The 26,728-nt window shown below is 41.3% G+C and overlaps 1 protein-coding gene across 1 annotated transcript in view; it reads right to left on the bottom strand.

The window, feature by feature from the left end:
• The window catches only part of csmd3b (CUB and Sushi multiple domains 3b), a 1,751,526-nt gene that overhangs the window by 427,151 nt on the left and 1,297,647 nt on the right, over positions 1–26,728 (bottom strand). The window contains exons 13-15 of the mRNA XM_048529668.2: positions 10,524–10,706; positions 6,496–6,822; positions 391–585 (exon numbers count right to left, since the gene is read on the bottom strand). Coding sequence (XP_048385625.1) covers positions 391–585; positions 6,496–6,822; positions 10,524–10,706 — 705 coding nt within the window. The remainder of the gene's footprint in view (positions 1–390; positions 586–6,495; positions 6,823–10,523; positions 10,707–26,728) is intronic.

The following is a 26,728-nucleotide window of genomic DNA, read 5'->3' as shown; positions in this document are numbered from 1 at the left end:
GAGAAGTGGTGTTGAATTGGAGATACATCTCACCATTTGTTATTTTGATCAGATTGTCTTTGTCTGTATACTGGTTTTCAATAATTTTGCAAATGGATCTCAAATTGTTTTTGATCCTGCTTTGTTCATAGTCTCTCAATGGGCATAAAATGTAATGCAAATCAATCTTGCACTTCTCAATTCAGCATTCCTATCCAGGCATAATCTGTCTTTGTCTCCACATAGCCACCATTTCACATGATATACCACCCAGCCTTTCTGTGCCTTCCTTCATCTAAGTTATTCATATAAACAGCAACAGCAGAAGCCCGCATATGGATCCCTGGAGATGGTCAGTTGTCACATATTTATTATATGTTCATATTAATTTATCAAAATACACGGCAATACCTTCACATTTAGGGATTGGGCCACTCCACATGACCTTTCCATCTTTTAAAACACATGTTATGGTTTCTGTCCCTTGGGTTTTAATGAATCCTTCTTCACAGAGAACAGACACAGAGCTTCCTAACTGAAAATTGTCACCAAACCGTCGACCATTAATGGGAATGCCAGGATCAGGGCATTCATTGTGTCCAAATGCTGTGCACAGAAAAGTGAGAAAATAAAGTTAATCTCTGATGTTGTCATTTGAAATTTAATGTCAGCCTATTTTGAAAGGAACCTGAATAATTGTGTCTGCAAGTATTCTGCAACATACAAAAATAAGGCCTCAAATGTAAAGAAACAAAGAGAATGGAATAGTTATTAATATTTAGAGAACACTGGGATGGGGAGAGAAAATGAGAAAGGAGACAAACAAGAATTCATATCTACATAGCAAGCTCAGGAAACAATGTTATCCTGTTCAGAGCTTTCTGACAACTTTAATGCCTGGCATGTTCCCCATTGCCACCAAGGCAAGGGATCAACCTTGGTTCAATAAGGAGTGCATGACAGCATGCCCTGTGCAGCATTAGGCAAACTTGAAAATGTGGTGTCAACCTGGTGAAGCCACCAAACAGGATTACATTCACACCAAACAGGATAAACAGCCAGACAGAGCTAAGCAATCTCACAACCAACACATCAGACCTAAGCTCTGTATTCCTATCACATCTAGTCATGAATGATGGCGTATAATTAATCAACTCGCTACAGGAGGAGACTCCACAAATACTTCCATCCTCAATGATGGAGGAGTCCAGTACATCAGTGCAAAAGGTAAGGCTGAAGCAAACGCAGTAATCTTCAGCTAGGAGTGCCAAGTGGATGATCCAACTTGGCCTCCTTCAGTGGTCCCCAACATCAGATACCAATTTTCAGCCAGTTCAATTCACTCCACAAGATATCAAGAAATAGTTGGGGGTAATAAACTTGCCACTGCCCTCGCCAATACAGTTACAACACTAGCATCTACCTGACAATGTTGAAAATTTACCAGGTATGTCCTGTATATAAAAAGCAGGACAAATCCAACCCAGTCAATTACCGCCCCATCAGTCTACTTTTAATCATCAGCAGAGTGATGGAAAGGTGCCACTGACAGTACTATCAAGCAACACCTACTCAGCAATAACTTTTGGGTTCCACCAGAGTCACTCAGCTCTTGGCCTTATCACAAGCTTGGTTCAAACATGAACAAAAGGACTAAATTACAGAGATGAGATGAGAGTGATAGTCCTTGACATCAAGGTCACATTTGATGGAGTGTGGCATTAAGGAGCGCAGGCAAAATTGGCATTAATGGGAATCAGGACAGACTTTATGCTGATTCGGGTCATACTTGACAGTGGAAGAGGGTTGTGGTTACTGGAGGTCAGTCATTTCAGCTACAGGACATCACTGAGAAGTTCTTTGGCATTGCGTCCTAGGTCCAAAAATCCTCAGTGTTTCATCAAGGACCATCCCTTCCTCTTAAGGTCAGAGATGGGAGTGTTTGCCAATTATTACCAATGTTCAGATGCTGAACCAAATGCAACATGATCTGGGTAATATCCTGGCCTGGGCTGACAACTGGCAAGTAACATGCATGCCAATAAGAGACAATCTGACCACTGCCTTTTGACATTCAATGGTGCTATTTTCTTTGAATCCCCACTGACTACAGGCTCACCTGGACTCGTCACATAAATACTGTGGCAACAAAAGCAGGTCAGAGATTAGGAATACTGTAGTGAGTAACTCACCTCCTAACTGTGCAAAGCCTGTCCATCATCTACAAAGCAAAAGTCAGGAGTCTGATGGAATACTCTTCATGTGCCTGGATGGGTGCAGCTCCAACTGCAGTCAAGGGCTTTAACACCATCCAGGACAATGCTGCCCACTTCATTGGCACTACTTCCACAAGTATCCAATCCCTTCACCATCAATGTTCAGTAGCAGCAGTGTGTGCTATCTACAAAATGTACTGCAGAAATTCACCAAGACTCCTCTGACAGCGTCTTCCAAACCCATGATAACAAAGTGTGAAGCTGGATGAACACAGCAGGCCAAGCAGCATCTCAGGAGCATAAAAGCTGACGTTTTGGGCCTAGACCCTTCATCAGAGAGAAGGGTCTAGGCCCGAAACGTCAGCTTTTGTGCTCCGGAGATGCTGCTTGGCCTGCTGTGTTCATCCAGCTACACACTTTGCTATCTCGGATTCTCCAGCATCTGCAGTTCCCATTATCACCTTCCAAACCCATGGCCACTTTCATCTAGAAGGGCAAGGGCAGCAGATACATGGGACGACCACCACTGTAATTCGCCCATCAAGCCACTCACTGTCCTGATTTATAAATATATTGCCGTTCCCTCACAATCACTGGGCAAAAATCCCTGAACTCCCTCCATAATGGAAGTCAATCTTCAGAACGTGGCTGACAGCTGTTGAAGAAGGCAGCTCATAATCACTTTTCCCAAGGGCAACTAGTGATGGGCAATAAAGGTTGGCTAACCAGCGATACACACCTCCCACAATTAAAAATAAAATTCAACAAAAAAAGCCAACAAAAACAAATGGGCTAAGAATGGATTCCTGGGCAAAACCTAGTACAGAAGCCATTGATTAAGATTTTCTGACACCAAACAAACAGAATTTCATTTTTTTTATGCATGGGAAATAAAAATTGTCAATAAAGTCAGCATGTATCCCTATCCTTTTGCCTTGAGAAGTTGGCGGCACTTCTTCAGGAAGATTGGTACAAATGTTTCAGTCTTGTCTGTTGACCCAATGTGTTGGGCTCCTCCATCATGGTGAATGGGATATTTGTGAAGTTTTCCCCTCCTGTATGTATGACTACATACAGCTGCAAGTGGTGGAACTGCTGAGATTAGATCTCATCTGTTACTTGTGGAATTGCACTGCTCCATATACAAAATTCTACTCTAATTTCCTGGAATTCAAGCAGTCATCTGTTGTACCTCCACCAGTGGGACTGCATTTTTAGGAATGCCTGAGGCTGCTCCTGAACCAGAATTGATTCACCCAGTTTGACTGTAGTGTTAGAGAGTGAGATGTACTTGGTCATGAGACTGCAGATTGTGGTTGAATAGCATACAAGATGGTATTCTATCTCCAATCAATGTAACCAGAAGTAATCAATCAATGATCAATTCTGCAAGTATCTTAATTGATAGTTGCATCTGTGACAGGTAGATTGGTGAGGATAAGATCAAGTAGGCTATTCTGTTATTTATTTATTTCCTCACCGCATGCCACATGCCCAGTTTGTTAAGTTAGTCCATTTTGACTCAGCCACCCTGGTCAGGAGCAATGTTCCTATTGGAGGTTTACTGACCTACGAAGTATAGGTGATAATCATGCAGCTCAAGAGTCTTCGTTGGATCCAGAGTCAATATTGAGAACTCAAAGTGCAGTCCCTTCCATATCACTGCATTTTTGTTTCTGGTTGTCTTGATGGGACAGGAGATACTCAGGGATAGTGATAGCGGTGTCTGGGGTATAGTCTATTAAGCATGATTCAGTAAGCATGACAATGTTGGGCTTTTGCTTGAGTAGTCTATGGCTGGGTTTTCCAATTTTGGCACAAACCTCCAGATACTATTAAAGTCAGTTTTTGCAGGTTAAAATGGACAGGGTGGAACATTATCACTTCTAGGGCATGAGTTATGTCAAAAGATCTGTTCATTCATTTGTTTTACACAGCAGCTGTTAGGCTTCCTATGCCCTATCAAACATCAGTTAAAAGTCAATCACTTTGCATCAGGCTGGAGTCACATACAGGACACATTGGGCAAGATCAACAGATGTCTTCCCCAAAGAATGCATAACATGGGTTTTTATAACAATTTGAGATCTTCATCATCATCATTACTGAGGCTAGATTTCAATTCAAAATACATTAAGGAATCTTAATATTACACCTGTAATAACTTTGTGATTTAAATCTACATGCCAGAGCAACAGACCCGGTATTGGATTTGAAGTGCAGCAACATTACTGCAATTCAACATTTTCAACTGCATGCTCAGTGTTGAGTTCAATGTTAACTTCCTTCTAAAGAAGTTAAAAATGAACATTTTTAAATAAATTAATTAATTCTGTATTTGAAAGCAATGTTTCTGAAAACTGTCCATCCTAGTTAGGATTATGTCACATGTTTAATGATTCAGACCTCATTCTCAAATGAGTGCACTCTTTCCTGGTTGACATTATGCATTGGTGAAGAGGCCATCTTTTAAATAGGGTTTTAAAATTAAAACCCTATTTGTCATTTTCAGTCATTTTGGTTCAATGTTTGGCATTTCTAGTCAATTTGATTCAATGTGAAAAATTTTACAGTACAATTGGAAGAACAATAGAAGAATTCCCATAGTGTAATCACGAGAAGAAAGAGATTGGTTGGTTGCTGATTTCAAAATATGTTGGTGAGATCTTGCTGTAATTTGCTCTTACCATTACATTTCAAAGCAAGTCATTTTATGGTGAATCTTCCCCAGGGCAATATCCACAGTATAAATATAAAATAACGTGAAGCCAATTGAGAGTTGATAACCACTACATTAAAGTAAGTGTTGTTTTCCTATCACAGTTATTGGTTCTTTCATTGGATTATGTCATATTGCAAGCAACATTCAACAATTATATCCGCACATTTTAATATTCTGAAATGGATGAACAAACTAGGGAAGAACATTGCAAATTCGAATGCTGAAACTACAAAGTAGATGAGGCAACTCTAATGGGAAAATATCAGTGACTCTTCTTTGAATGTTTTGAGGAAGGGTTACGCTCAAAATATTACTCTAATTGTTTCTTCAATTGATGCTAAATTATCAGTTTTCATTTTAAACAAAATCAGCAATGTAAATTCATAGATTCAGAGATTCATAGGGTTTGGAAGGTTTGACCTACAGTGAGAGGTTGAATAGACTGAGGCTATTTTCCCTGGAGTGTCAGAGACTGAGGGGTGATCATATAGAGGTTTATAAATCATGGCAGGCATGATTATGCTGAGTAGATAAGGCCTTTTCCCCAGGGTGGGGAGGTCCAAAACTAGAGAAAATAGTTTAAGGTGATGGGGGAAAAGATAAAAGGGACTTTACGGCAATCTTTTCACACAAAGGGTGGTTTGTATATGGAATCAGCTGCCAGAGGAAGTGGTGGAGGCTGGTATAATTACAACATTTAGAAGGCATCTGCATAGGTACATGAATCAGAAGGGTTTAGAGTGGTATGGGCCAAATGCTGGTAGATGGGAGTAGGCTAATTTAAGATATCTGGTCAGCTGGATGAGTTGGACCAAAGTGTCTGTTTTCATGCTGTACAACGCTGTGACTCTGTAATACCACTGGTATTAAATGTAAGTCAACTTGACAAATGTCAAAGTTAATATAATGTAATAGAACACAGTTAAACTACGAATAACCTTTTATTGATAGCTCCAACATAATTAAAGACCTTAGAAACGTATTGTGCATTGTACTCTGAAATAGTATTGGTGCCTAGTTAATTATCTGATTGAGTGCAATCTTTGGTTTCTCAATTACTAACCACTGCAACTGCAGTTAGGTAATAATTATACACACAGTCACACTTACACAGCCTGAGGATGCAAGCTAAGAGAACAATGATGGGAAGGGAGATGCTACACAACACATTTCCTCAGCATAGCATCTAAATGACCAAGCATACATACCATTTCTGAAGATTCTTAAGCGGAAGCCAGGTAAATGTATGATGGAAAAAGAATAAAAGATTTGCTGGTAGGATTAGATAAGGGAGACGAGGCTTGAATGACATATTATCACAAGCTTTGACTAGTCAGAATGAGCAACTTCTTTCTCTAATGCAAATTGAGGCACTATTATTGATTGTCACTTTTCTTTCTATCCAAAGCTGGTGGCATCATTGCAATTGCGTGAAAATGTTTGCAAAATTACAATTATTTCTACTGCTTATTGAAATTTAAAAAATAATTAAATTAAATTTCAATGTCAAGAGTTTGCAGGTGAATAAATGAGGTACCGTCAGTTATGTGTTGAATCAATTTAGCAAAGTAAACATACTGCTATATGTGATGTTAAATCCTCGACCAGACATGGAGTGGTCAGCCTGAAATTCCAGACGTAGAATGTGACCATTACTTGTGAGATGTGAAGGAACTTCTGAACCGCTAAATGTTCCCAGCAGAGGCGAATCAACTGATTCCCCATCTTTAACAGCAAGGAAGTCAAACTGAGATTCCAAGTCAAAATCATTGAAAGAAAGGTGAATCCGACTCCCTCGGACTGCAACAATTAGCCAGACACAGTTCATGTTATTGCTATAGCCCTCAGGATAGTCCGGTGATAGTACTGTTCCAACTGGTGCCGTGAAGTTCGACAAACAAGGAACTGTAAACATAAGATCAAACAGGTTACATTCAAAAAAAGTAGCACATTTGAACTCTTAGTAAATTGGAAGCATTCATTCAAAAGGAAACATTATCAAGTCAAGTACTTGTTTTAAATGACATCATACTATTTTACTGAATAATTCAGTGCTGATAACACAAAACGTTGAATATATTGTACTGGGATAATGCGGTTAGCTGAAATAAAGTTGTCTTTGTTAAAGCAACTGTCGAGACAATAACATACATCTCAGTTCCTTGAAATACAACTTCAAGATTAACTTGCTTGTTTTTCACATTATCTCCACAAGCTAGAAACAGCTGAAAGCACACAAATAGAACACTGCTATCCCATGCTGCTTTATTATTAAACTATCATAATGAGCTCATTTCAAAATTGCCCATTTTGGAAGCAGCAAAACTGTCAAAAATGATCCAATCAATGATAGGTTCCTACCTTTTCCATGTGATGTCGTGTATATCCAACCTCAAGGATAGCTACATCTAGCTGCAGTTTTACCCAGTTAATTTATCAACGGCAGATAATGTTGAAACTTAAATTTGGCAATGCGTGCAGCTTTATTTATGTACGCAGAAATCATAATGAAAGTAAAATTTGAAGCATGAATCAATCCTTTATATTTATTGTGAATGCATTATGGCTTTAAGGAATTCTTGTCTTTATTGGCTTTATAAACAGCAAACAAAGCAAAACAAAAGGTCCTTGGCTGCATTTTAAGTAACTTTTATTCATAAGTATAGTACAATAAAATGACAATGAGTTAGAATAAAGTCATAAACAATTGAAATACTCTAAATTGGTTCTTCAGTAATAGCAAGGAAAAAGTTAACTAAGATAACACATCAGTCACAGGACATGGATGAATCCAGTGGCATGCAAGTTGGAACAAAACTCTTTCACAACTACAACCTGGACTATATCCAGTATGGACATATGGCAAGAAAATTTACTCCCTCCTGATGGCTATTAATGGGCTTAAGTTAAATTAGTTTGGACAACTTAACACAATTCAGAGCAGGCATGATTCTATACCACAGATCGGCCTTCACAATTAAAAATTGGCGCAAAAGCAGTTTTCTTACAGCCTGTGACTTAAAGCCTGGTATATAAGCGCTATGGAAAAGCAATTTAGTTTAATTTGAATTTTGATTTCAAACGTGCAAAACTAGAAATTAGAAGTCACAGTTCACATGTAAAGAAATGCAAATTATTTCAGTAATGTCTTACGAAGCCCAGGAGCATTGGTTTTACTGGAACAAAGTGGACTTTAGCACAGGTAAAACTGTTCCAGTAAAATGCTTCATTTGTGAATCAGCTGAGTGCACAACTACTATAAAGCTTGCCTTCTTTTGAGACAAATATCTCATGTGATTATTATCACCATAGAATCCCAACAGTATGGAAATGGGCCCTTTGGCCCAACAAGTTCTCACCAACCCTTGGAGCATCCCACCCAGACCCATCCCCCATAACCAACACATCCCTGAACACTACGGGCAATTTACTATGGCCGATCCGTCTAACCTACACGTCTTTAGACTGCGAGAGAAAACCCATAACAATGCCACCCAAAGGCTGCAGGAACAGCAACTCATATTCCGCTTGGGAACCCTGCAGCCCAATGGTATTAATATGGATTTCACAAGCTTCAAAATCTCCCCTCCCCTCTGCTGCATCCCAAAACCAGCCCAGTTCGTCCCCGCCTTCCTAACCCTTTGTTCCTCCCACCTATCTCCTCCTCCCATCTCAAGCTGCACCCCCATTTCTACCTACTAACCTCATCCCATCCCCTTGACCCGTCCATCCGCCCTGGGCTCACCTATCTCCTCCCCACCTCCCCACCTACACACCTTTACTGGCTCCATCCCCGCCTCTTTGACCTTCTGTCTCCTCTCTACCTATCTTCTCCTCTATCCATCTTCTATCCACCTCCCCCTCTCTCCCTATTTATTTCAGAACCCCCTTACCCTCCCCCATTTCTGACGAAGGGTCTCGGCCCGAAACGTCAGCTTTTGTGCTCCTAAGATGCTGCTTGGCCTGCTGTGTTCATCCAGCTCCACACCTTGTTAACTCCTTATCACAGTTAGAGTTAGGATTCCCTTCTAAACCTCTGCAACTCCTGACATTTAACATCACCTTTTGCTGTTCTAATGTGTCTTTATGTGGCAGAGTATCAAAACTTATTTGAAAATGGTTCAAAGACTCGTAGAATCCCGACAGTGTGGAAGCAGGCCATTCAACCCATTGAGATACCAATGATCCTCCAAAGAGCTTTCACCCAGACCTACCCTATCTCCACAACCCTGCATTTCTCATAGCTAACCCACCTGAGCTTGCACACTCCTGGATATTATAGTTAATTTAGCATGGACAATCCACCTAACCTGCACATCTTTGACTGTGGGAGGAAACTGGAGCACCCAGAGCAAAGTCACTCAACACGGGGAGAATGTGAAATCCCCACACAGACAGTCAATCAAGGCTGAAATTAAACTGAGGCAACAATGCTAACCACTGACCCACTGTGCTACCCTTCAATATTTCACATTAAAGTTGGTTTTGTTCAGATTATACTGGAAATGTTTGTGGCAATATCAGCCATAACTAAGGTGCCCACTTAGTTTATACATGAATAATATCATTTGGGGAGATATATCAACACAAAATCAGCTCCTGTGCAAATTATTATTTTCAGATGTTAGACAAAAGTGGAACGTTAAAGGACTGTCAAAACACAGGGCTTGTTTGAAACATGTTGTGGTTTTGTTATTTTGCTATAACTTAGATCATGTTGCAAATGTTCAACAGAAGTGGGAGGTAGTCTGTTTCCAGTCTACTGCTACTGGAATTCTATCACCATCTGTTGAGCACAGTACAAGAATAGTTAAAGTCATGGATGCTCTGATTTTATTCCCTTCCTCATGGCAAAAAGAACTGTGTTCTGCTTAATGCTTCACTCGAACAACAACTCCCACACCAAGACTGATGCCAGCTCTGCATAGTACTGGTCAAGTATTAGAACACTATCACACTAATTCTTACATTCTTTATTTAAATTGTCTCATTTTTACCCTGCAAATTTTCTTGAATTCAAGATAGCGAATAAATTTGATGGGACATTTTTCCATTCGAATGGTTTTCTCTGGTTATTTTATCAGAGTGGCTGATGTTCATTTGAAACAAAAGAGGAATAGTCAGGCAATTTAACTGCAGAAAGCTTCAAAGATAAGCCTCCTCTGCCCTCAGTCAGAGTTCACACTTCTGTACTTGCATTGAGATAGTGATCGTTTGTAACATCGTTGACAATTTACACTTCCTAAAGCAGGAACTCTGAAGCAAACTGGGCTGTTCACAATTGATGGGAATCTAATCTGGTATTTTAATCTATTCACTGGTTATTTAGATAAGCTAGTGGGGGGTCTCAACCCTAACTTCTTACAAAGTTGAATTTAAAGTTGATTAAAAATGGTGTCAACTACTTCAGTAATATATGAGTCTGAAGGTGCTGATAGACCGATCATTATCGTGAATATGTCCAGCTGATACAAAAGAAGTGCTCTCTGGAAAACTGCAGAAAAGCCAAAATTACATTTCATGGGAAAAGATTTAAGTTTATATTGCAATGGCTCAAGACCAAATTAAAGATCGCTTAATATAAAAACTGAAAATATGATACTCACAGATGCAAATTGGTACATTTGCTGACCACTGATTGTTGTCTTGACAGAGAAGGGATTTTTCTCCAATCAGCTCAAATCCAGATTGGCACTGAAATCTCAAAATGTTTCCATTGGAGAATCCATCTGTATCACGTATGCCATATAATGGAGTTCCAGGATCACCACAACTCTCCTCATCAATTTCTGTGGAAAATAAATGGAATTTTATGCACTACTATTTATAGAATGAGTTCATAGAATCCCTACAGTGTGTACACAGGCCGTTTGGCCCAACAAGTCCACACTGACTTGAACTGCATCCTACCCAGGCCCATCCACTGTTACCCACTCATCCCTGAGCACTGTGGGAAATTTAGCCAATCGACCTAGCCTGCACATCTTTGGACTGTGGGAGGAAACCAGAGCACCTAGAAGAAATCCCACACAGACACAAGGAGAATGTGCAAACTCCACACAGACAGTAGCCCAAGGATGGAATCAAACCTAGGACCTGAGTGCTGTGAGGCAGCAGTGCTCACCACTGAGCCACCGTGCAGCCCCATTGATGAGGCACAGATTTTACATTGGTAATTTGTTTTAGCATCACTTAATTTCATACATTCCGTACTTCTCATCAGTAACTATTTCAGCTTAAACCAGACAATTGGCAAACTTTGTTACAGAGATAGTAGGAACTGCCAATGCTGGAGAACCTGAGATACATGGTGTGAAGCTGGATGAACACAGCAGGCCAAGCAGCATCAGAGGAGCAGGAAAGCTTGATGTTTCAGGTCAGGACCCTTCTTCAGAAATGGGGGAGGAGAAAGGGATTCTGAAATAAATAGGGAGACAGGGGGAGACGGATAGAGGATGGATAGAGGAGAAGGTAGGGTGAGAGGGGACAGACAGTTCAGAGTTCAAATTGGCAAACTTTGTCATACTTAGCCCAGAGATGAACTTTCGACAACAAATCCGCACATTATTTACGTGACAGTAACTGGGATGATGACAGTCAATGAAATAAAGAATAAATAGCAAGTTACTTTTAAATGATTTTGCCACAGAATGTTTTTATTCATACAACATAATGTATCTGAATACCTCATGGCTGATTTAACAAATTTTCTTATGCCCATTTTCTATGCCACAAAATGGTTTATTTATTAAGACTAAGAAAAGACAATTAAATAATTCAAGGCAAGCCTACATTGCACTATTTTGTACTATACAGCAGCACCATGATCATTGATGCAATTTAAGTTGTTAATTGTCTCTCACTAAGAGGAACACTGATCATTGCTTGAGAGAGTAATCAGGGTTACTGTGAATTGAGCTAATGTATAGTTCAGTTCAATTTTACACTAAGGCATCTGACAGCTTTAAAAAAACTCAAAGCGATACAAAATATTGAAAATACGTTGACAGATCTAATTCTCAGAACTGCGAGGTGCTACTGAAAGTTCGTAGATGCTAAATAGAGCCATACACTTGTTAATGCTGACTTTCAATCCATGTTCCATTTGAGCAATTGTCTTCACTGAAAGCAGGGGATTACTGAGTCCATCGTCCAAAGAAATCACAGGAACAAAATATGAATCTTGGGCCCACACTTGTTAGGAGAGGTAATTATCAATTAGCTAAAGCTATGCTCATCTCCTTATTGTGGACATTGGATGGGCTGTTGATGCTGTAGACTCAGAGAGACAGCAGCACTTGACCTTCAGGGGACCCACAAGGAGCAATGAAATGAGCTGAGAAAGACTGAGAACTTTAATATAGAGCTACCCTCAGAATTGTTGATGAAATATGAGATCATTGAGAAGGAACTCCCCTCACAAAACAGAGGATGTGAGTGGAAGGGTAAGTTCTCCAGTTGACTAGGATCAGCCATAAGTGCAGTCTTCTATGTCTAATTCCTATCAATGGGGCATGCAGATGACGTCTTCGAAGACCCTCCAATGAGCTGGAAGTCTCTGAGAGCCATGTGGCCACTCTGAAGGCAGCAAATAGGCTACTGTAACTGGGGCGTTAATCATGACAACCACCTGCCACCTCCATGACTGATCTAATTCGTCACTCGGCGTATGAAATGTCCCCGGGTCTATTCCCCTTTCCACTAATTTCATCCCAACAGGACTATAAAATCTTGCTTCAAAATAGTTTTTTGATGGCGGAAGTGTCGGAGGATGATGTATTGGATACGGAGCTTGGTGGGGTGATATGTGAGGACAAGGGGGATTCTGTTTTGGTTGTTATTGCGGGGAGGGGGTGAGAGGGATGAGTTGCGGGAAATGAGGGAGACACGGTTGAGGGCGTTCTCAACTACTGAGAAGGGGGAGTTGTGGTCCTTGGAAAACGAGGACATCCGAGATGTTTGGGAGTGGAATGCTTCATCCTGGGAGCAGATGCAGCGGAGGCGGAGGAATTGGGAATAGGGGATGGAATTTTTGTAGGAGGGTGGGTGGGAGGAGGTGTATTCTATGTAGCTGTAGGAGTCAGTGGGCTTGAAATGGACATCAGTTTCCAGGTGGTTGCCAGAGATGGAAACAGACATGTCCAGGAAGGAGAGAGAGGTACCAAAGATGGTCCAGGTGAACTTAAGGTTGGAGTGGAAGGTGTTGCTGAAGTGGATGAAGTGTTCAAGCTCCTCGTGGGAATACGAGACGGCGCCGACAGAGTCATCGCTGTAGCGGAAGAAGAGTGGGGGATAGGGCCAGTGTAGATGGATTGCTCCACATAGCCTAACCATAGATTGGGCACATGCGGATACCCATGGCCACCCCCTTTGTCTGGAGGAAGTGGGAGGAATTGAAAGAGAAATTGTTGATGTTGAGGACAAGTTCAGCTAAGTGGATGAGGGTGTCAGTGAAAAGGGGGCTGTTGGGCCTGCGGGACAGGAAGAAGCAGAGGGCCTTTAGGACATCTGCATGGAGAATGCAGGTGTATAGGTGCTGGACGTTCATAGTAAAGATTTTTATGGTGGAAGTGTCAGAGGATGATGCACTGGATCTGGAGGTTGGTGAGGTGGTGCATGATTTTTTTTATGGCCAAAACGTCAGCTTTCCTGATCCTCTGATGCTGCTTGGCCTGCTGTGTTCATCCAGCGCTACACTTGTTATCTCAGATTCTCCAGCAGTTCCTACGATCTACAAAATCTAATCCTTTGCTTCATTGTTTTGTTTAAAGCATGTTCATTGCTTTGTTCATCTTCAGAACAGAAATAGTTCATAACATTTGGACCAAATTACAAAATGTATTCATACCTTCTGTTCCATATCTTTGCAACCACAACTCAGTCTAACAACCACCCTTCACCAAGATTTCTGTGATCTTCTAATTCTGTTCCTATATATGATCGTGCATAGGTTTCACTAGCCCTCAATTCAACCTTTCAATGATCAATGGATCTTCCTCTGCCATTTCTGTCAATTCAGCATGATGCCACAAACCAGCACAATTTCCCCTCTTCTCCCTTACTTTGGAGGGATAACTCACCTCTTGGTGTTTAATGTTTTAAGGAAGATCCGTGGCTTGGGTTATAGTTGGAAGCAGAGAATCCCTACAGTGTGGGAACAGGTCATTCGAGTCCACACCGACCTCCTGAAGAACATCCCACCTCGAACCGCCCCCTATCCATTCCCTGCATTTCCTGAGATACCATGGACAATTTAGCATGGCCAATCCACCTAGCCTGTACATCTCTGGACCGTCGGAGGAATCCAGAGTACCTGGAGGAAACCCACACAGACACGGGGAGAATGTACAATCTCCACACAGACAGTCACCCACGGCTGGTATCAAACCCAGGTCCCTGGTGCTTTGAGGCAGCAGTGCTAACCTCCGAACCGTTGTGCCACCCTACCACCAGGAAATTCACCACCAGGATTCATGAACACCATTTCATAGCAAAATTGCATGACCAACTTTTCGTCATTTCAATACACTTCAACACAGAAGGACATCATTTTAACTGGGACAAAATTACAGTACTCGGACAAGCAAAACAAAGACAAGCATGAGAATTCCTGGAGGCCTGGTTTTCAACTACTGGTGCGATAAATAAACATATTGAAATAGACTCCACCTTCGTACCACAATGGAACAAACCAGAAACAAGACTGTCCAACATGACAGACCGAACCATATAAATTTACAGCAGAACAGAAAAACAGCACTTCAGCGGGGGCTACACAGTACTGAAGATGTCACCTAGAAGGGAGATAAAACAATTGCACAAAAACTAGTCAGCCTGGCGAACCAACCAGTAACTCCCTAGATCACCCAAATCTCCTCCATTCTTGTTTGCACCCATAGCTCTTCATCTTCCCATGGTACATTTCCTTGCAAATGTGTAGGAGATGCAGCATTTATATTGTAACTCCTCCTTTCTCACCACATAAAGGACAAACACAAGTGAAAAAGTGATTAACTTGAACTTCTTTTGATTTTTTTTACATTGCATATATCACTCACAATATGGTCTAGCCTGCAAATAGGAGGCCAAATATAGACTGGTTTGTGGAATACCCGCATGGAGCATGCAATCAATCATGATTGCAAGTTTCCTGTCATTGATCATTTTAATTCTCCAGCTGGCACTAACTCAGACCTCTCTGTCCCTACTCATATCCAACATTCCAATGAAACTCAATGCCAGCCCAAGGAAAGACACCTCAGTTTTTGACTGCTCACTTTGTGGCTATCTAGATTCAAAACTGAGGCAATAACTTTAGCTTATAACACTCTGCTCTAATTTTCATGCATCCAATATCCACTGTACCCGTTGTGGCTTCCTCTACATTGGGGAAACCAGTGGAGGCTTGGGGACCGCTTTGCAGAACACCTCCGCTCGGTTCCCAATAAACAACTGCACCTCCCAGTCGCAAACCATTTCAACTCCCCCTCCCATTCCTCAGACGACATGTCCATCATGGGCCTCCTGCAGGTTGCAGGAACAGCAACTCATATTCCACTTGGGAACCCTGCAGCCCAATGGTATCATTGTGGACTTCACAAGCTTCAAAATCTTCCCTTCCCTCATTGCATCCCAAAACCAGCCTAGCTCATCCCCTCCCCCCATTACATCCCAAAACCAGCCCAGCTCATCCCCGCATCCCTGACCTGTTCTTCCTGTCACCTATCCCTTCCTCCCACCTCAAGCCGCACCTCCATTTCCTACCTACTAACCTCATCCCGCCTTCTTCACCTGACCATCCTGCCCGGACTGACCTATCCCCTCCTTACGTCTCCACCTGCACTCTCCTCTCCACCTATCTTCTTTTCTCTCCATCTTCGGCCCACCTCCCTCTCTCTCCCTATTTATTTCAGAACCCTCTCCCCATCCCCCTCTCTGATGAAGGGTCTAGGCCCAAAACGTCAGCTTTTGTGCTCCTGAGATGCTGCTTGGCCTGCTGTGTTCATCCAGCTTCACACTTTGCTGTCTTTGACAGGTTTCTGTTTGGTTCTCCTGATTGTCTCATTTTCCCCTTCTGTTCTTCCCGCTGGTCATCAACTATACATGATTCTGCTGCTTGCACCTCCTCCAGACACATCTTATGTTCCATTATTTATTCCGTAACCGTTCGTTTTGGCTCCATGAACCCAAAGTGCCATATAATCTTTCCTGTCTTTGATCTTTTAAAATATCTTCCATTCTGTTCTTCTGTCCATGGGCACCCTACTTGCTGCCCTTAAACAATGGTTGATAAAAGTAAGTCAGACAAAAGCTGTTATTGCAGCCAGTGTGAAAGAGGAACCACTCCACATGAATGCTTCTGGCTGAGTCCCTGCCAATGTTTTCCCTGGAGTGTCATGAAAACAAAATGGACATCAGCCTCCCAAAATCCTCTGATCTCCTGCTCTGAGGCTACTTCTAATGCTCTGATAGGCTCCTAAATATTCCATGGGGCCCTTGCAGCAAATTATTAAGAGATAAGTTTATTTTTACATACCTTACTGGCTACCTTCTATGGGTAGGTGGACAGGGGGAAATGAAGGACATAGATCCCAGCTGCCTCCAACCAAACCATCCACCGATCTACCTCCAAAGACAATTCCAGATCCTGAAGGTTGTGGCCTATGTTCTGACTATGGATCACAGGAAAATTGAATAAAGCAAGTTTAAAAACTTGCTTTAATACCTCTCTGATGAAGGGTCTAGGCCCGAAACGTCAGCTTTTGTGCTCCTGAGATGCTGCTTGGCCTGCTGTGTTCATCCAGCCTCACATTTTATTATCTTGGAATTCTCCAGCATCTGCAGTTCCCATTATCTCTGATCTTTAATACCAGTTATTGTTTTATCTGCCTCACTTGTTTTCGAGAATTGTCAAGAATATGACTGGACATTGATGTCTTGTCTTGAAGAGACTTAACAGGAGTAGAAACATGGGAGAAAAGTGGGAAATTTTAATGGCTAAATGCTACAAATTAAATATTAATGTTCAAATATAAATAGTTCAAAAGGATATTGTGAAAGGTTGGATGGCAGATGTAGCATGATGGTATTCTAACATAGTCAAGACCATATCATCTGTGTCAACCAACCAGTTAAAACCAGGACTTGTGTGTTTATAGGATTCCAAAGGTTGTCCTCTCTTACCCTCTATTTAAATAATGAGATCTCAAATAAAGCCTGTGGATGTTTACTTACCAGAATGCAGACACAACCTTTCTAATAAATACCACTCCTCAGGCAGCAAAACTACTAGTGGCTCCTAACAACTGGTATTAAATGACAACTGGCTGACATGAATCACAGCTCCCAGTCTGTGTTTCACATTGGTGGCACAAATCAAAAGAAAAATAGAGCAAATAAAAAAGTTTGGGAATTATTTCCGGTCAGATATTCTCCTCCACCACCACCGTTCACCACGGCTCATCCAATTCCCAGAGTGTCAATTTTGTCTAATTTCCACCTAGGTCCCATGCCTTTTATTTTTGCCCATTCATCTACTTATTGATTCTTGTACCAAGCGCAAATACTCCTTTTGATTCTTGAGCTTTGTAACAAGAGGAAATATGATTGGTCGGGGTCCTATTCCAAACTAGGAACAGAAAAGATTGAATTAAATATAGATTTTTAACAAAGACCTATAAAGTATGGAACGATAAGCAGTTTGCATGTGGCCCACAGGGCATTCATAACAGTAATGCTGGTATATGTAGTTCTTATTTTAATTTATGACTTCATTAAATTAGTATTGATCAACAGTGATACAAAGAAGAATTATTGTACTTTTTGCACATACAACTTCAAAGCTGTACACTTGTACAATTGCTAATATATTTACTTTCGCAACTCACTTGCTAACACAGCCAAAAGGTAATAAAGAACACTGGCTTGCACAGCATAAGTTTTCACATCTAGGGCATATGATTCAATCGAAGATATTGAAAGCCATGAATGTATTGTAATCTGTGAATGGAAGTATTTCACACCTGGCAAAACGAATATGCCACAGTCAAAATGAAAGTAAAAGATTGACAGAAAATCAATTCTTTAAATTTCCTGCAAGCAGTGAATTGGCCTGAAATTATTAGATCAATCATGATCTTCAAAGTTTTTGGAGAGAACCCACAGGATTTCACACTCTAGTCATATTATAGAATTGTATACAGCCATTAGTAGTTTTGCTGCCTGAGGGGCGGTATTTATTAGAAAGGTTGTGTCTGCATTCTGGTAAGTAAGCATCCACAGGCTTTATTTGGGATCTCATTATTTAAACAGAGGGTAAGAGAGGACAACCTTTAGGAATCCTATAAACGCACAAGTCCTGGTTTTAATTTCGTGATCAGAGATAATGGGAACTGCAGATGCTGGAGAATCCAAGATAATAAAGTGTGAAGCTGGATGAACACAGCAGGCCAAGCAGCATCTCAGGACCACAAAAGCTGACATTTCGGGTCTAGACCCAAGGTTATCCTGGTTTTAATTTGTTGATTGACACTGATGAAATGGTCTTGACTATGTTAGAATGCCATCATGCTACACCTGGCCTCAAATCTTTGACGGTATCCCTTTGAACTATTCATATTTGAACATTAATATTTAATTTATAGCATTTAACCATTAAAATTTCCCACTTTTCTCCCATGTGTCTACTCCTTTTAAGTCTCTTCTAGACAAGACATCAATTTCCAGGCATATTCTTGACAATTTTCAAAAACAACTGAGGCAGATAAACCAAGGTGGTTCTTCCAGAAGGGATAAACAGGCAGATTGGATTCCAGGGTCTGATGATCATCTGAATGTAAAGTCATAGATAAAACTTCATCACTCTTATGAGTTTGAGGCTGCTGTGGGGTGGTCAACAACATCTGTATATCCATAGTAAGAATGGTTAGTTCCTTAGTAGGGGACCTACATGCTTCAAATGGAGGTAACTCCTGCATGTTAAGATAGTGTTTCTGAATTACTAAAATAAAGTGAGTTCCCATCATCACAAACAATAGCAGACTGAAAAAAATGTTCTTCTGGGATTCCTTCATTAGGAACAACATCCAAAGGAAGATTTTCTACAATGGACTGATCTGCAGAGCCGAAAAACGATTGGACAAATGTATGATATTCTGAGTCTGTCATTCCCTGCTGGACTTAATCTAATTTGAGAGTTTCACTGGCAAGATCTGAAGAGATCAGGCCAAGTCCTTCTTTATCATCAGCCAACAGACAGGGGTATCGCTGACTAGGCCAGCATTTATTGCCTATCCCTAATTGCCCAGCGGGTAGTTAAAAGTCAACCCCACATTGCTGTGGGTCCGGAGTCGCACGTAGGCCAGGCCAGGTAGGGATGGCAGTGACAACAAAAACAAGAAATGTTGGGAAAACTCAGTCGGTCTAGCAGCATCTGTAGAGTGGAAGAAGAGTTAATATTTTGGGTCCAGTGAGTCAAGTTCAATACTTTTCCTTCCCTAAAGGACACTAGTGAACCAAATGGTTTTTTCAACAATTGACAATGGTTGCATGGTCCTCATCAAATTCTGATCACAGACTGTGATTTTGAAAATTCAAAGTCCACTATTTGTCATGAGGGGATTTGAATCCACATTCCCAGTGTATTAATAGTCTCGTGATAATGCCATTAAGCTACCACCTCCCCATTGCCCTCTACAGATATTTTCTAGCTTCTTAAAAAATATCCATCATTCTCAATTTGATCTTGTTCAATGATAAAAGTTTGCCTTTCCAGGAAAATCTCCGGCAACCTTGCTTAGAAATCTCTCTCTCGAGGACTTATTTTTCAACTTGTACCAAAGTATTTTCCTTAGCCAACAACTCAGAGTAATCTTTGAGCTTTGAATGTTTCAGTAAATGAATGGACTTTTCCACCATCATAGCATCCCTTTCTTCTGTAATTTCTCAAATAGTGGCTGTCTTTCTGAAGGGTTTGCAAGAAATTTGCATGAAACAGTCATTTTTCTCAGTTTTGACTTACTGCTTTTTAATTACTTTGAATTGAATTGAATTATTTATTGTCACATATTCCATACAAAATACAATGAGGAATGTGTGCCATTGCCATGCATGGGCACCATTTACATTAACAAAATAAATTTTGTTAAAAAAAAAATAACTTCAAGAGAGTCCAACATTTCCTTCTTTGCTGCTACAGTCATGCTCTGGGCTATGCTCAGCTCACGCCGTGCTGCTGCCAGGGGTCCGTTCCATGCAGAAGGGTGAGTTCCACTCCAGGCTTCACAAGCCCTGCCTCTGAAGATGCTGCCGCCACTCTGCAGCTCAGCAAAGCCACCAGCTTCCTGCCAAAGCTAAGTTTGAGCGAAAACTAAATAAAACTGACAGAAGAAGAAGGGGAAGAATGGGAAAAGAAACAGAACAAAGTGGATGAAAACAATAAGCCTGGATTCAGGAGCCCAGATGTTGCCTACTCCACCGCCATTGTGCTGTGGGCTAACAAAATTTCCACACGCTTGTTTAGCTTATCTGTGCATGGGGTGCACGTGTGTTCATTCATAAATGTTTCCCTTGATCTCCATGTGAGCCCCTTGGCAATATAGACTGCAGCTGGGCTCTCCTCAAAAAAAAATTGAAGGATTTGCACAATCTGTTTCCCTCTGGTTCATCATTCACAGTGTAATGGAATGACATCAGTTTCCTTTGACACTAAGAAATGAAGTTATGTCAGCACCCTTTTTCCAGAGAAACAATGATAATCAGGAATGACACAAAGTATTGGTAAGCTCTTTCTTATATCAGGAAGCAGAAACCACCTCATCTTTGGACAGTAGGAGGAGGCCAGAGCACCTGGAGGAAACCCACGCAGACACAAGGAGAATGTGCAAACTCCACACAGTAGCTTGAGTGGCCTGATTAGCTTTACATTCCAGGTATTACATGACAATTTTTCAACTCCACTAGCTGAAGTGGTGAAATTTGAACCTGTATCCCCAGAGCATTACCAACAAATACAGAAGTTGCTGGGAAAACTCAGCAGGTCTGGTAGCATCTGTGAAGAGAAATCAGAGTTAATGTTTTGGGTGCAGTGACCCTTCCTCAGAACTGATGGTAGCTCGGAAAATGTTGATTTATATGCAGACGATAGGCGGGGGGGGGGGGGGGGGGGGGGGGGGGGGGGGGGTGTGGGGTGGGGGGGGTAGAAGGGGCTAAGGAGTAAACAATAGGTGGGGATCGAGCCCAACGAGAGAGACGAACAGTTGGACAGAAAAAAGATTGGCTAATGATCTGACGAGGAGGGGGAATAGCTGTTAATGGAGGCTGTTAGTGGCTAACAATGGGTAGTGTGTAAATGGCAGACTATGTATTAATGTGGTTATGGGGGGAGGACATGGGAGAGTTCAGGCCCGAAAATCGATATTGTGTCCAGAGGGCTGCAGGGTCCACAAGTGGAAAATGAGGTGTTGTTCTTCCAGCTTGCGTTGAGCTTCGCTGGTACACTATAGCAAGTTAGTTCTTTCCATTTTTCCCAGAGCATTAGACTAGGCTGTTTGATTACTTGTCCGGTGCCAAAGCCATTATGTTATCAACTCTGTTCTATGTCTCCTTCCATTTATTCCCTAAACCCCCAACAGCATTGTTCAGCTAATCACTCTCACCTCAGCAGCTCAGGGACCTAATCTCAACACTCTGGCATTCCTGACTTAAATATTGCCATCTCTCTATGACATACCTGTTCTTCAAAATGCACCCAAAAACGTGACACCTTTCCTAACATCTCCCTGTCCATTGATTCTCTCCCTTTCTTTCTACGGCAGCTGGTGGAGGTTGCACCAGTAGCATATATGAGACCACAGTTTGAACACTGTTCAAACAAACTACAAGGCACTGCAGTAACCCAGAACTATGCCAAGATGAAGAAGAATAGCTCCACCAAGTATGCAGAGCTAACGGATACCCGAACTGCTGGGCCCAATAATGCCTATCACACAAACAACAACAGGAAGATACAGTATGCCCTGACACACTTGTCTCATTACTGTACTTCTAGAATGTAACTGAACTGACCACAATACTGCCACAGCCACTCTGTATCAGAGTAGAACTCTAGATCAACCCAATGCCAACTGCTCACAACAAGAAAAGGCCCCTTACCCGCTATGGACAAAGCCAACGTAATATACAAGATTCCATCCAAGGACACATACAGGCATTGCATTGGACAGACAAGGAGGAAACTGGCTGCATGAGTACATGAATGCCAACCAGCAACAAAAAGACATGACCAATACTCACTTGTCTCCACACATGCAGACAAGGAGAACCACCAGTTTGATTGGGACAACATCAGGGTGCGAGGACAAGCACAAGAATTTCTAGAGGCCCGGTTCTCCAACAAGAAGGCCATCAATAAACACATAGAATTAGACCCCATATATGCACCACAGCGAAGAAAAACCAGAAGTGAGGCAATCAACTCTAACCGATCCCAGAGTTTAAATAACAAGCAGGAAAACACAACAACAATTTATCAGAGGCTGCACTGATGATGCTACCCAGCAGGGTAATGAAACATCTGCAAGCTAATGAGTCAGCTCAGCGAGCCAACAAACCACAGCATCCACAGCCTGAGCTACAAATCAACTCAAAAACCTTAAATCAAGAGGAGTTGTCACCACCATTATTACGCCTCATTCCACCTCCATCGCATCAACAATCTCTGTCCCTGTCTGATCTCTTCTCTCATCTATCTCTTTGTTAGTTCCAGATTTGACTGTACTAATACATTTCTAACTGGCCTCCTATATCTCTCCTCTGTAAACTTGTGGTTCCAGAACTCTGCTGCTCATGTCCTATTTTGTACAAATGGGGCTAACCCATCTTCATTGTGTTCACTGATTTAGGTCCCACTTATATAGTGAGATAACAAGGTGTAGAGCTCGATGAACACAGCAGGCCAAGCAGCATCAGAGGAGCAAGAAGGCTGATGTTTCGGGCCTAGACCCGTTGTGTTCATCCAGCTCCACACCTTGTTATCTCAGATTCTCCAGCATCTGCAGTTCCTACTATCCCCACTTAAATAATGCCTCAATTTAAAAGTACTCAGTTTTCTTTTCAAAACTCTTCAGGACGTTCCAGATTTTTGTAATCCTTTATGACATAACTGCTTTTCCAATTCTGATCTATTTGCCACATTCCTGATCTCAGTTATAACACTTCCAGCGTTTACTAGCCATCTGGGTCCTAATCTCTGGAATTCTGTTCTGAGATTTCTCCACTTTTCCACCTTGCTGCTCCCATTTGAGACACATCAGAAAACCCACATTTTTGACCAAACTTCAGTCATTTTCCTTAAAATTGTCTCATGTGGTTACATTTTGCCTTGTGACATTTTAGTGCCTTAGGATGTTTTACGACATTAAAAGGTATGTAAGTCCAAGTGTGATGCGCCTTAGTATTAACGTTTATTAAATAAGGTTCCATTGAAGCACCTTTCAATGTTTTGCAATGTTTCAGGCTGTGTCCAAGTATATATAACACAGTGTGAAACTGGAGGAACACAGCAGGCCAGGCAGCATAAGAGGAGCAGGAAAGCTGACTCGGGTCAGGACCCTTTTTCCGAAGAAGGGTCCCAACCTGAAACATCAGCTTTCCTGCTCCTCTGATGCTGCTTGGCCTGCTGTGTTCCTCCAGCTCCACACTGTGTTATCTCTGACTCCAGCATCGGCAGTTCTTACTATCTCTGTCTAAGTGCGTGTTGTTTTAGTTGTCCCATAATATAACCAGGTAGTTTTTGTTATGAAGTATCAATTAATAAAACACAACCAAATAATAAAATGAATGTACAATTCTCTTTCACTATGTTTAGCACTAATTACATCGCAAAGACAGTTCTGCAGATATCATAACACAAAATCAAACATATAATTACGTGAAATACACAGCAGCATGAGAGAGATCATTTGGGTTAACTAGTCCATGCAGATAAAGTTATTTTCAGGACCTGTCATCCTATCACTCTTCGTCTAACGCCATCAGCAAAGCCTATATATTTCCTTCCTCATATGTTCTCTAGGTGTCCCATAAGTATAAGCATAGCATTTTTTGTAAGCAATATTCATTATCTAAATGATATAATTTGGTAAATGGGCATGGTTTCTGCCAGATCCAGAAATGGTAAAAAAGCTGACAGAGATAGAACAGCTGGCACTTCTTTACAGAAAAACAGTTTTGGGAAAACTGACAGGCTAACTTCGAAAATATATGTGTAACATAAACGACAATGTGCACAGCTTTTAATCAGAAAACTGGAATTTCTGCATATGAGTCTCTGTTGCTTTACTGTGGCTTCAACACAACACCAGTGTGTTTTGGGACCAGGATTGCTCATTTACTTGAATGGACTCCATACAGAGTTGTTTGACAGAGAAGGGAGATATTTTGCAGTTTTATGAAAATAAAATGCCCTTGATAATATGATCAACGAGAGGGAGAGATGATCCAACTGAAAAAGTAATAACGCTGTTACAGAGAAATAATTGACAGTGCTAAAACAGAATGAGAAGTAATTTTCCTGATAAATTAACACCACAAATGCAAAATAATTACATTTTGCAAGATGGAATAACATTACTCCACTGAATGATGTCCACTGATATATTTTGTAAATTGTTGCTACACAATAATAACACGCACTAACTTGAAACAAAGAACTATGGACACTGGGAAACTGAAACAAAAGCAGATATTTCTGGAGAGGCTCAGCAGGGCTAGCAGCATTAGTGGAGAGAAATTGTGTTAATGTTTTGAGTCCAATGACTGATGAGATGATGCCTGACCGGCTTAGATTCTCAAGCAATTTTTGTCATTGTTTCAGATAATAAGATGCACCTTTTATAAGGAGTAATATATCGACATAAGCAGCAATTTGTTTACCATTCAGTCAGATGGAAAATAAATGCTGTATTTACAAAGCTTAATGCTATTATCTAACTGAAGCAGGTTTTAATTTCCTACTGGTTTATTGTGAAATTCATTAAACAATATTTATATCAAGAAAGGACAGCATAGACCGTTTCACTCTTCAATTCCGCAGGTAAAAAGCATAACACTGTGCATTATCAGGAGCATTTTTATGAAAAATGTCAGCACAAAGCAGAACCATTGATAAACAGAGTGTAGAGCTGGATGAACAAAGCAGACCAAACAGCATCAGAGGAGCAGGAAAGTCTCGACCCAAAATCTCAGCTTTCATGTTCCTCCAATACTGCTTGGCCTGCTGTGTTCATCCATCTCTACACCTTGTATTCTCAGATTCTCCAGCATCGGCAGTTCCTACTATCTCTGTAACCATTGATAAACAGGCCTGTGGGTTGAGACTAAACAAACCTTTCTGCATGCATACAGCAGTATAATAGTAAGATTTTCATATCTAAGAACAAGTGCAAGAATAGCTTCTCATCAAATTGGTCTTCATAGAACTTAAAGACAAACATAAAGATTTAAAAGGGACCTGAGCGGTAACATTTTCACTTGGATGGTTGTGCGTGTATGGAATGAGCTGCCAGAAGAGGTGATGAAGGTGTGTGCAGTCACAATATTGAAATGGCATCAGGATGGGTGCATGAATAGGAAGGGTTTAGATGCTTATGGGCCAGATGTTGGCAAATGGGACTAGATTGGTTTAGGACATCAGGTTGGTGCAGACGAGTTGGGCCAAAGTGTTGGTTTCCATGCAGTATAACTCGATGAATCTATGGCTCTATTATGATGCCAACATCTGCAGTTGTTGCTATGTCTGGGTGACTTAAAACCCCACTGTGATGCCTCTTCCAAGGATGACCACCTTGACAAAGTTGTCCTTCTCCCTCCATAAAGACCTCAGTGGATCTCTCTCCCACTGCAACCCACTAGTGATCTTCTCTGCCCTGAAGTTCTTTGACCAGATACTGAGACAAACCCGTTATTATAGTCACATCTCTTTTCTCATCAAGAGTTCTGATGAAGTGTCCTGGCTTGAAACGCCGGCTTTCCTGTTCCTCTGATGCGGCCTGACCTGCTGTGTTCCTCCAACTCCACACTGTGTTGACTCTGACTCCAGTATCTGCAGTTCTTGATAACTCTATTATGCATACCGTGTTGCTTTGCCCAATTTTAGTGTGTTGCCAGTGAAAGCAAAAGAACAGTCAAAATTATATGCCAAATTGCAGACTAGAGTATACGTAAATACCGCATTAAGATAAATCTGGGTTTGACTATGCAACCACCCATGAATTAATTGCTAGCTACCATCTATGTGAGTGCATGCTAATTCAGTGATTATAAAAATGGACTTGCAATCTGGAGGACATGGGTTCAGATCTTATTGCAGCAAATTATGAATCAAGTACAATTAATCTAGTTTCAGAGATAGTAGGAACTGCAGATTTGCAGAATCTGAGATAACAAGGTGTAGAGCTAGATGAACACAGCAGGCCAAGCAGCATCAGGGGAGCAGGAAGGCTGACGTTTCGGCCCTAGGCCTTTCTTCAGAAAAGAAGAAGGATCTAGGCCTGAAATGTCAGCCTTCCTGCTCGTCTGACGCTGCTTGGCCTGCTGTTTTCATCCAGGTCTATATCTTGTTATCTCAATTAATCTAGTGATTTGTGAAGTGGCACTACATAAATGAGCATGAAAAATATCAGAATTTCACAAAGAACAGTATTGGGTAGGGGAAGAAGAGAGGGGCAGAGTGAGAGCGAGAGTGAGAGTGTCACTGGTGTTGTTAGTGATGCCACTGAACTCATAATGAACAAGTTTGTGCTAATTCTTTAAC

The sequence above is a fragment of the Stegostoma tigrinum genome, chromosome 5 (assembly GCF_030684315.1).
Source record: "Stegostoma tigrinum isolate sSteTig4 chromosome 5, sSteTig4.hap1, whole genome shotgun sequence".
NCBI classification, from domain to species: Eukaryota; Metazoa; Chordata; class Chondrichthyes; order Orectolobiformes; family Stegostomatidae; genus Stegostoma; species Stegostoma tigrinum.
This window is presented reverse-complemented; position numbering and strand designations above follow the sequence as displayed.